General features: G+C 50.1%; 1 protein-coding gene across 1 annotated transcript; it reads left to right on the top strand.

Moving 5' to 3' along the window:
- Positions 1-60: 60 nt before the first annotated feature.
- On the top strand, positions 61-11574 carry COQ4 (coenzyme Q4). The gene is made up of 7 exons (XM_026009420.2): positions 61-400; positions 473-604; positions 1965-2061; positions 2591-2693; positions 8880-9009; positions 9492-9585; positions 10099-11574. The coding sequence occupies exons 1-7, from the start codon at positions 331-333 to the stop codon at positions 10271-10273; spliced, it is 801 nt and encodes a 266-aa protein (XP_025865205.1). The 5' UTR covers positions 61-330; the 3' UTR covers positions 10274-11574.
- Positions 11575-11759: the final 185 nt, after the last annotated feature.

Genomic DNA, 11759 nt, shown 5'->3' with positions numbered 1-11759 from the left:
TTTCGCAGCCGGAAGAGGTTCACGTCTTACTGGCCTCCGGGAAAACGCGCAGGGGAGAGAGAATTGGGGCCCGGCGCTGAACCCCAAGCTAGCGGGGCTCACCTGGGCACCCTTGCCGGAAGTGAAGGGAAATGGGGAGAGTTTTGCTTCGGTGGAAGCAGGTGATAGACAGGTCGCCTGGGTTTCCTTCTCATACCTAGCGATTAGGCCTTCTGCCCGTGCTACGATTTTTCTCCTTCAAAGGCCGTTCCTGGAGCTCCGCGGCCGGAGAGGTTCGCGGCGTCCGCCCTCCGCGCTCACTCTCCGGCGGCCGGCGGGGGCCTGCTGCCAATGGCGATGCTGCTGCGCTCGGCCCTACGCCCTCTCCGCGCGCTCGGCGGCCGACGAGGGCCAGCTGCAGGCAAGTGAGGAGGCGGGAGGGAAGCCTGGCGAGCCAGGCTCCTCTGACCACCGCCTTCGTCTTTCCCCGCAGATGTGTGGCTCCGAGGCGCGCGCCATGGCGCCGGCCTGCTCTACCCGGGCCACATCCCCACCTCCCCGCTGCAGAAGGCGCTGCTGGCCGCCGGCTCGGCCGGAATGGCTCTCTATAACCCGTACCGGCACGGTAAGGCCGCCCGCGCCGGCGCTCCTGCAGGACAGCGGGAGGTCGGCACGCACCCTTGCCGGGGGAGCCTGGCAGGTGCTGACCTCTCTCTGCCTGTCCCCTGGTGACAACCGGAGAGGAAACTGGGTCCGGGTTCCCAAACCTGGCCGCATCCCATCATCACGCGCAAGGTTAACAGTGCAGCTGCTTGGGTTCCACCCTGAGCTCCAGCCAAATCAGCCCGAGCTTGGGGAGGGAAATAAACTACCGGAAGAGTCTGTCATCCAGCCACCTTGAGGACCTGAGGACTAGGGGCGCCTGGGTGCCTCAGTCCGTTAAGCGTCTGCCTTTGGCTTAGGTCATGATCCCAGGGTCCTGGAATCGAGCCCCACGTGGGGGTCCCTGCTCAGCTGGGAGTCTGCTTGTTTCTCTCCCTCTGCACCTCCCCCGCCCTCCTCTGTCTTGTTCATGAGAGGCAGAGACACAGGCAGAGGGAAGAGCAGGCTCCCGATGGGGAGCCCGATGCAGGACTCGATCCCGGGATCCCAAGATCACAACTTGAGCCAAAGGCAGACAGACCCTCAACCACTGAGCCACCCAGGTGCCCTCAAACCAAATCTTAAAGAAAGAACCTGTGGAGTAAATAGATGATTTGCAGAGTTTGGTATAATATACACCAAATTATAACATCCCACTAAAAATTAAAGCTTATGAGGTCAGACACCCTGACTGCCCTGTTCTACTATATCATCAGTATTTTACAATGTGCCTGGCACATAGTAGATGCTCAATAAATGTTGGCTGGATGTATGACTAGAACATCTTAGGGTTCTAAGTCTGGAAAGTACTATTACTCCTACTAATAGAAATGTTAATACTGATTGCTCACTGAGCACTTAATGCTGGTCGCTCACTGCACTAAATGTTTTATATGTGTAGTGTTCTTGATTTTTCACATTAACCCTGTAAGAAGGGTGTTCTCCACATTTCATAAATTAGGACCCCGAGGCTTGGAAATGTGAAGCATTTCTACAAGTTCACTTAGATGGTGATTGCAACTGAACCCAAACCTAACATTTTGATGCCAAAGCTTGTAATCAACGGAGGCATGATATTCTGTTGCAATAATGGGTGTAAAAGTGATTTATAAACTCTTCAGAGCACTGTGCTAATCAGAGCCACCTCAGCCTATTAGATTAATAACAGTGATAATGCTATAGGTACATATATTGAATGCTTCCTGTGTGCCAGGTGATTTGCTAAATGTATAACATGAATCCTCATAACTAAGAGATAGTATTGTAGCTTATCATGTAGGAGACAGGTCCAGTAACCTACCTGAGATCATATCCTTCATTTGTCCCCATTTCTTTCCTTTCAGACATGGTCGCAGTCCTAGGGGAGACCACAGGATACTATGCCCTGAAGTTCCTCAGGGACCAGATGAGGAAGGATCCAGAGGGTGCTGAGATCCTACAGTAGGTCCCAACTGTGCCTGGGGAATTGGAGACACTCTGAGGATCCTGATCCCTCTGGAATTGCATTGTGTTCCTCTAGGGAACTCTTCTTGATGCCCTGGCCATGGAGGGTTGCACATGCTGGGCACTGCCCAACTCCATAGGTGCCATTCACATACATATTATGATGACCAGCAGGTAGTGCAATGTGGTGGCATCAGCCCAGTTCCCGCCACAGGGCCCTCTGCCTTCCCTAAGCTCCCGTAACAGGCTAGCTATAACCCCCACCCCTGCAATGTTCTTTGTGATCTATACTGATCACACCTGAGGCTTGCTTCCTAGATTATGCCACTGTAGGCAGGAACCATGACCTTAGCTATTGGTAGGCTCCTCAGTCCCTGCCACCGTCCTGGCCAGAAGCAGGTGCTAAAGTAGGATTTGTGGCCCTATTCTCTGCCCCTTCACCTCTCACACCTTTGCCCTAGCTGGACCTCTCACCTGCCTTTGCTTCTGCTCTCTCAGTACCTAAGTCCTGCCTTCTGCCTCACAGAAAGCGGCCCCGGATCTCACTGTCCACCCTTGACCTGGACAAGCTCCGTAGTCTGCCTGAGGGCTCCCTTGGCCAAGAGTATCTCCGTTTCCTGGATGTGAATGTGAGTTTCCAGCTTCTGCACATGTGGCAATCACTAGGAAAGGCAGAGAAGGGCATGGGAGTGACGTCCTGAGGAAAGAGGAGTCCTGTGTGGCCACTGTGGGCAGGTGTGCTTTTTGTCTCCTATGCCAAGGCTTTGTCGTGTTCTATGAGATGGGCAAATGGGCCAGGAACTCTGAGTGATAATACTGGCCAGTATTTAAAAGTCACTTACTAGATGTCAGATGCCAGGCTCATACCTGATCTTGCCAAACCCTCCCAATAGGAGAGTTCATCCTTGACCCATCCTGTCAAGTAGGTCCTATTATTATCCTCTTTAATAGATGAAGAAATCAAGGCTCAGAGCACTTAAGCAACTTGATGATTTCATATAGCCAGTATTTATGGAGGCAGTATTCATATTCAGATCATGCCTTTTTTTTTTAAGATTTTATTATTAAGTCTGTCTGTACCCAATGTGGGACTTGAACTCACAACCCCAAGATCAAAAGTTGCATGCTCCACCAACTGAACCAGCCAGGTGCTCCTTGATCATGCTCTTAACTGTTGTATCATGTCCCCCTGTTCTAGAGATAGGGCTTCCCCCAGGGTATGACAAGTTGTGGCACTCTCTGCCCTATGCAGGGAGGACAGGACCTTGTAGGGAGAGTCCCAACCACTGCAGAACTCATTCATTTGTTCAAGATCTGCTGTGTGCCATCCATTACCCCAGGTGCTGGGGATATAATGGTGAACTAGACAGTGTACAAAGTCCTGCTCTTGTGGTTCTAATATTCTGGTTTGGGGAAGAAAATGAGTAATAGAAGAAGAAATTTCATATAAAAATTCAGGTAGGGATCCCTGGGTGGCACAGCGGTTTGGCACCTGCCTTTGGCCCAGGGTGCGATCCTGGAGACCCGGGATCGAATCCCACGTCGGGCTCCTGGTGCATGGAGCCTGCTTCTCCCTCTGCCTATGTCTCTGCCTCTCTCTCTCTCTCTCTGTGACTATCATAAAATAAAAAATAAAAATAAAAAAAAATTCAGGTAAAATATTTATTGACTACCTGGAATGTACAACACTGTTCTCAGTAATTGAGATACAGTGAATGAAACCAGCAAGGAGCCTGCCTTTGTGGAGTTTCCATTCTAGCCGGCGGTGCTGTAAGAACAACATCATTAGAGAGGACAAGGAGGTAGGGTTGGAGGTGGCCACTTCTGACAGGGAGGTCACAGGAGGCCCTCTGAAGAGACCTGGATGAGGAGGAGCCAGCCCTGAGGAAAGATAGGAGGAGCAGAGGCACTGGCAAGTGCAAGCTACTATGTGTTTAAGAAAAGGAAAACTGGGGCATCTGTGCCGCTCAGTGTTGAGCACCTACCTTTGGCTCAGGTTGTGATCCTGGGGTCCTGGGATCAAGTCCCACATCGGGCTTCCCACAGGGACCCTGCTTCTCCTTCTGCTTATGTCTCTGCCTCTTTCTCTGTGTCTCTCATGAATGAATGAATGAATAAAAAATAAATAAATAAAATCTTTAAAATAAAAAAAGGAAAGGAAAATTTGCTGAAGTGGCCATCTAGGAATTGAGTAGAGGAGAGGCAGCCAACAGGTGGGAGGAGAACTGGCCCAGACCCTTCCAGCCACAGGAAGAAGTCTGCATTTTGCAACAGGAGCAATAGGAAAACATTAAGGGTTTCAAGTAGGTTAGTAACATGAGGGGCAGCCTGGGTGGCTCAGCGGTTTAGCGCCGCCTTCAGTCCAGGGTGTGATCCTGGAGACCCGGGTGGAGTCCTGTGTCAGGCTCCCTGCATGACGCCTGCTTCTCCCTCTGTGTCTCTGCCTCTCTCTCTCTCTCTCTCTCTCTCTCTCTCGAATAAATAAATAAAGTCTTAAAAAAAAAAAAAAGGATAGTAACATGACCTGATCAATAAAAAGACCACCTTAGGATCTGGGTCACCTTCCTTGTCCCAACCATTGCATCCTAGTGTATACATATCCCATCAAAGTACCTCTGTTAAGTGGTGCTCCAGCAGGTTGCTCTAGAACTAGGCTTCTCAGCCTCACCACTTGACTTTTGTGGCCAGATGATTTTTTTTTTCTTTTTATTTGAGAGAGCACAAGTTGAGGGGAAAGGGAGAGGGAGAAGCAGACTCCCTGCTGAACAGGGAGCCCAACGTGGGGCTTGATCCCAGTACCCTGAGATTATGACCTGAGCTGAAGGCAGATACTTGACCAACTGAGCCATTCAGGTGCCCCAGGAACAGATAACTCTTTTTTGTAGGAGCTACCCCGTGCTTTCCAGGATGTGTAGCAGGATCCTTGGCCTGTATACATAGATGCCAGTTAGCACCCCCACTAAGTTATGACAGCCATAAATTTCTGCAGATATTGCAAATATCCCGTGGTGGACAGCTGAGAAACTACTGCTCTAGAAGGTTATTGTCCCTGAGATGATAATCTGCTCCACATACTCTCCTGACACTTGTTCCTGCCCCATTTTCTACCATCTCATATTTCACCAGGAAGCAATTTACTTCATCAGTGGGAAACCCACCAGGGTGGCCTTCCCCAAATGCCACTCAGGGAGGGATCACCTTAAAGTCCCCAGTGCCTTTCATCTTGTTGCTGTGGAGAGGATGGGACTGCCAGGGCCTCCCTGGGCACCCTGCCCAGTCTCAGCCCTAGTTGTGATAATAGCCCTAGAGATTGTGACACTTTAGAGCACTGAAACCAACAGCCCACAGAATGTGAAGGAACACCTTTGTTCCAGAAGAGATTTAGATCAAAGTTCAAGGTGAGGCTCCCCTCCCTGAGGCTGTCGTTGGTAAGGGGCATGGTCATCTCATGGCATCAAGATTATGGGCATGGGCTCTGGAGTTAAGAGTAGCCTGTACTAGGGATGCCTGGGTGGCTCAGCAGTTGAGCACCTGCCTTTGGCCCAGGGTGTGATCCTGGAGTCCTGGGATCGAGTCCCACATTGGGCTCCCTGCATGGAGCCTGCTTCTCCCTCTGCCTATGTCTCTGCCTCTCTCTCTGTGTCTCTCATGAATAAATAAATAAAATCTTAAAAAAAAAAAAAAAAAAAAAAAAAGGTAGCCTGAATTAGAATCCTACCTCTCTTCCCAGCTTTATGGCCCTGGGCAAATCATTTGACCTCTCTGAGCCATATTCCTTATCTGAGGTAAGGGGACCTAATGTTTATCTTCCAGGGCACTGACATGGCTTATGGATGTTAATGCTACTGGCTTTGAAATCTAGTAGACTTTGTTTCAAGTCCTGATTCAGCTACTTGATTAGCTGATATTGGGCAAGTTACATAACTTCTCTGAACCTCATTTTTCTTACCTTTACCTGAGGCTCATAGAGCACCTACCCCCAGATGGTCGTGAGGATGCACTATGATGATACACGTAAAGAAATTCATACAGTGCTGGCTTATAGTACGTACTGAATAAATATAATTGCTATCACTGTGATCATCCTCTGCTTTATACGGCATGTAGAACTCCTAGGATGAAGTTAGGAACCGGGCCCCTGTGAGATCCCAGACACAGACTAAGGCATTGAGCCAGCAGCCCCAAAGCAATGAAGACATCAAATCCTTTGGCCTCTGGATAGGCTGAGCCCCTGCTCTGGGAACAGGAACACTAGGCTGCTCCCATTCTGCACGAGTACTACTGAGGATTCAGGCAGGGTGAATCAGAGGGAGTCAGTTCTCACCTCTGCCTGGGGCCAGGAAAGCCCCAGGAGCTGGCCTTTTAGTCAGGTATTCATGAGACGTGAATTCATCCAGGCCCTGGAGATACAACAGTGAGCAAAGCAGCCAGCAGCCATGTGCAGCTGAGAGGTCACTACAGCACCAATCACAGAAAGAGAACACAAGCCAGGTGACTTCCAATCTGCTGCTAGCCACTCCAGCAAAAGCAAAAAGAAACAGGTGGAATTTTTAATAGCATATTGTATTTAACCCAGTGTTCCCAAAATATTATCATTTCAACAGGTAGTATTTCTAAATTACTGAAATTTCACATTGTTTTCTTCTCACCAAGTCTTTGAAACCAAGTGTGTATTTTATACCTATAATACATCTAAGTTGGAACTGTCACATTTCAAGGCTTGGTGGCCACATGCAGTGCGTGGCTGCCATAATGGAAAGTTCAGGTATAGAAGAGAGGCACATGGTACTATACATCACAATACAAGGTATAGGATGCTACAAGAGCTTGTAGTGTGGACCTGATCAGTCAACAGCCTCCCTGCAGGGGGGACACTTAGGTGAATCATAAAGGACAGGTAGAAATTGCACATGTGAAGCTGTGGCTGGTGGGGGAGAGCACCCTAGGCAGAGAGCAGCTCATGTGAAGGATGGGGGCTGGGGTTCCTGGTGGACTCAGTCAGTGGAACATGTGACTCTTGATCTTGGGGTTATGAGTTCTAGCCCCATGCTAGGTATAGAGATTGCTTATTTTTTTTAAGATTATTTATTTATTTATTCATGAGGGTCACACACACAGAGAGGCAGAGACATAGGCAGAGAGAGAAGCAGGCTCCATGTAGAGAGCCCAATGTAGGACTTGATACCTGAACCCCGGGATCATGCCCTGAGCCAAAGGCAGACGCTCAACCCCTGAACCACCCAGGCGTCCCGAGATTACTTAAAAAAAAAAAATTAGGGGCACCTGGGTGGCACAGTCAGTTAAGCATCCAACTCTTGTTTTTGGCTCAGGTCGTGATCTCAGGGTCATGAGATTGAGCCCCAAGTTGGGTTCCACACTCAGCAGAGTCTGCTTGGGACTCTCCCTCTGCCCCTCCCCTGCATGTGCACAAGAGAGAGAGAGAGAACGCACAGTGGGAGGGGGAGAGGGAGAAGGAGAAGCAGGTTTTCCCATGAGCAGGGAGCCCAACACAGGGCTCAATCCCAGCACTCTGACATCATGCCCCGAGCAGAAGGCACAGTTAACCAACTGAGCCACCCAGGCACACCCCCCACCGCCAAATTAAATCTTTAAAAAAGAAAGTATTGGGCCTTGGAAGCTTCATTTTTTTCTTTTTCTCCCCATTTTATTTCTAATTGTGGTTAAAAAAAACATAAGGTGGGACACCTGGGTGGCTCAGCGGTTGAAAGTCTGCCTTTGGCTCAGGGCATGATCCCAGTGTCCCGGGATCAAGTCCTGCATCAGGCTCCCTGCATGGAGCCTCCTTCTCCCTCTACCTGTGTCTCTCTCTCAGTGTGTGTCTATCATAAATAAATAAATAAATAAAATCTTAAAAAAAAAGGTAAAATAACATAGAATCGCCCTCTCGGGGGTGTCTGGGTGGCCCAGTTGAAAGTGTGTGACTCTTAATCTCAGGGTTGTGAGTTCTAGCCCTATGTTGGGGGTAGAGTTTACTTTAAAAAAAAAAAAAATTATCATCTTAACCATTTCTTTCTTTTCTTTCTTTCTTTCTTTCTTTTTTTTTTTTTTTAAGATTTTATTGATTTACTCATGAGAGACATAGTCAAAGACACAGGCAGAGGGAGAAGCAGGCTCTATGCACGGAGCCCGATATGGGACTTGATCCCGGGACTCCAGGATCACACCCTGAGCCAAAGGCAGACGCTCAACCACTGAGCTACCCAGGTGTCCCTCATCTTAACCATTTCTAAGTGGACAATTCAATGGTGTTAAATATATCCACACTGTTGTGAAACCAACCTCCAGAGCTTTTCCACCTTGTAAAACAAACTCTTAACCCCCTTTTTTTAAATTTTTATTTATTTATGATAGTCACGCAGAGAGAGAGAGAGGCAGAGACATAGGCAGAGGGAGAAGCAGGCTCCATGCACCGGGAGCCTGACGTGGGATTCGATCCTGGGTCTCCAGGATCGCACCCTGGGCCAAAGGCAGGCGCTAAACCGCTGCGCCACCCAGGGTTCCCAAACTCTTACCCCTTAAACAATTATCACTTCCCCCAACCACCAGGAGCTTCTTTGCCATAAATTCCAACAGGCTTTGACACTGTGTGTGAGTTGGGGTAGGCCATAGGGGTGTCAGTGCCACTGTATTCCCTGCCTGAGGACTTCCCTGTGGGCAGGAGTAGACAGAAACAGTCCCCAGAGATTTTTGTTGGTTATGAGTCTGGTGGGAGTGGTTGACAATCAAAGAGATGCTGGCCAGTTTGGCCTTGGGAACAGTTGGGAAGAGATCTAGAAGAGGCTCATGGTTGTTAGAGGGTCTCCCCAGATACCCGAGCACCCACCCGATTCGTGGACGACGAAGAGCTAGCATATGTGATTCAGCGGTACCGGGAGGTTCACGACATACTCCACACCTTGCTGGGGATGCCCACCAACCTCCTCGGTGAGTGCTAGCCCCAGCTGCCTTGAGAGTGGGGCTGGGTGGGATGGGGCAGCTCAGTGCCTCATTTTCTGCTTTCTGAACATCTTGGTAGCATCTGTGCCACACATCCCCTCTCCATCCCACTACCTCTGTGCTTCCTAAGCTGATGTAGCAGCACCCAAACACCAGGGCTGCCGGCTCTGAAACCGGCCACAACTCCCTGAGGCCTGCAGGAACCGTCCTGGACTTGATAGCCTCAAATTTGGAGTCCTCTATATTCAGATCCCAAGCTTCCTTCCCAGCCCTTACCTCCTTGTGCTCTTTTTCATGCCCTCCCCTTCATCCCAAGCCAGGTGCTTCACATTCCCACATGGGCTAGGACTGGCCACAGCTAACCTTGATAGAGATCAAGGAGGCACAGATGCTTTGTTCTGCTCTGCCAGGAGCACCATGGCTCTCCTTCTGGGCCCTTCTCACCTCCCACCCTATTCTTGCCCCCCCAGGGGAGATCACTGTGAAGTGGTTTGAGGCTGTCCAGACCCACCTGCCCATGTGCATCCTGGGTGCTCTCTTTGGACCAATCCGGCTCAGTGCCCAGTAAGTTCTCTAGTGGCAAGGGGTTGAGGGAAGGCTCAGAGGAGCCAGGCTCCAGGAAATGGGACAAGCATGCAGCCTTCCTGAGTAGCCCCAGTGGTTCTCCAGAAAGCCAGGGTAGAAATAATGGAGCAGAAGGGTGAAACTGGCCCGGCGCAGTGTCCCCAGGGCAACGAATGAAGCCTGGGTGTTTCATAGGACTCTAGGGTCTCTTGGGGAAGGCCTCAGTGTTGGGAGTTCCCCCATGGAATTGAGGGGGTTGGGTGGCACCCCAGTGTTAGTTTCTGGAGTTAGGTAGCCTTTGATTACGATTTGGGCTTTAGCGTATTCAAACTGTGTGGCTCTGGGCACAAAATTTTACCTCCCTGAGTTTCAGTTTCCTCATCTGCTAATGGGGATAGCAACTCCTTTCTAAGGGTAGTGAGGACTAACTGGGAAAATGCACACCAGTTTCTGGGTGCAGAGCGTGCCTGGCCCTGGGACCTTATATCTTCTTTATCCTCTGCTGTCTTGCAGGAGCCTGCAAGTGCTGATTTCAGAGCTGATCCCGTGGGCAGTTCAGAATGGGCACAGAGCGCCATGTGTCCTCAACCTGTACTACGAGCGGCGCTGGGAGCAGCCCCTGAGAGCTCTCCGGGAGGAGCTGGGCATCACAGATGCCCCCCACGTGCATGTCAGGGGCCTGGCCTAGGCCCTGAGCCACTGCCCACCCCACCACCCCCACTTCCCCTGGGGCAAAGGACTCTCTCACCATTACCTTTGTTCCTTTTCTTTCAGCACTGACCCTTGGACATCATTTGTCATAATTTGTCATAACCACTGCCAAGTGGCTTTGAGGACCCCCTGGGAGGAAGCAGACAGTGCAGTGGGGCTCCCAGGAGAGCCAGGAGCCATCCAAAGCGAACCAGATGTGAGCGAGAATCAGTAATCCAGCCTGGTGTTGGGGTATCTCAGGCCCACTACCCCTGTTCTGGACCCCTCCCTGCCAACCAGGGTTTTCTGGGTGCTAGTCCGGGTGTCCTTCAGGAGTAAGGGCTATACCAGTTCCAAAGACCTGAGAAGGGGCAAGTGAGTCTACTGTCTGAATTAAGTCTGCCATCAGCCCAAGTGTCAGCTTCTCCTGCCTTTGCCCAGGGCTGTCCGTGGCTCTGGCAGCCTTGGGCCTCTGAGCACGAAGGGCAGACATCCCCTCCAGCCTAAGCTTTAGCTGCTTATCCTCTTTCCTATGGTCTGAAGTCAGACACACTGGGATTCAAGTTCTTAATTCCTTCGTTGTTTTTCAGCAGAGAGACTTAGGGCAAGTTTGTCCCCCTCTCTCAGCCTATTTCATCATGGGTAAAAAGGGAACAGAACCCACACCCACTTCCTAGGGTTACTGTGAGCATTTCATGAGGTGATGCTCAGAAGAAGGGCTTCAGAGAAAGGGCCTCAGGGACAGAAAGAAATTATCTCTATTGTGTTCACAGGTGAAAAGGCAGCAGTGAGGCAGCTGGTTCATTTTGGAGTCTCACCCAGGCATTTTCTTTGGGTTGGGGCCAAGGAGTGGGGACAGGCAGGGTTAAAGTATCATTGCAAGAGTGGCTGGCCCTGTCTTGGGATTTAAAACCAGAAACACTCTGAAGATAGCAGAGCCTTGGGGCACCTGGGTGGCTCAGTTGGTTAAGTGTCTGCGTTTGGCTCAGGTCACATTCTCAGGGTCCTGTGATTGAGTCCCGCATCCGGCTCCTTGCTCAGTGGAATTTGTTTCTTTCTCTTCCTTTCCCTCCACAATCTCAAATAAATAAAATCTTAAAAAAAAAAAAAAAATTAGGGCAGCCCCGGTGGCACAGCAGATTAGCGCCGCCTGCAGCCCAGGGCGTGATCCTGGAGACCCTGGATCGAGTCCCACGTCGGGCTCTCTGCATGGAGCCTGCTTCTCCCTCTGCCTGTTTCTCTGCCTCTCTCTCTCTCTGTCTCTATGAATAAATAAATAAAATCTTTAAAAAAATTAAATATGGCAGAGCATTTAGTTTTGAGGGGCCAGCTCCTCATTGTGTGGGTAGGACAACTAAGGGCCAGAGATAGGCAAGGAATTGCCTGAAGTAACCAGAACACAGGCCACAAGACTTTATGGTTGTGTTTCCCATGCCTCAGTTTCTCTATCGATAATAAGGGCTATAGTTTATAGCTGTACTATG

Source organism: Vulpes vulpes, chromosome 2 (assembly GCF_048418805.1).
Source record: "Vulpes vulpes isolate BD-2025 chromosome 2, VulVul3, whole genome shotgun sequence".
NCBI classification, from domain to species: domain Eukaryota; kingdom Metazoa; phylum Chordata; class Mammalia; order Carnivora; family Canidae; genus Vulpes; species Vulpes vulpes.
This window is presented reverse-complemented; position numbering and strand designations above follow the sequence as displayed.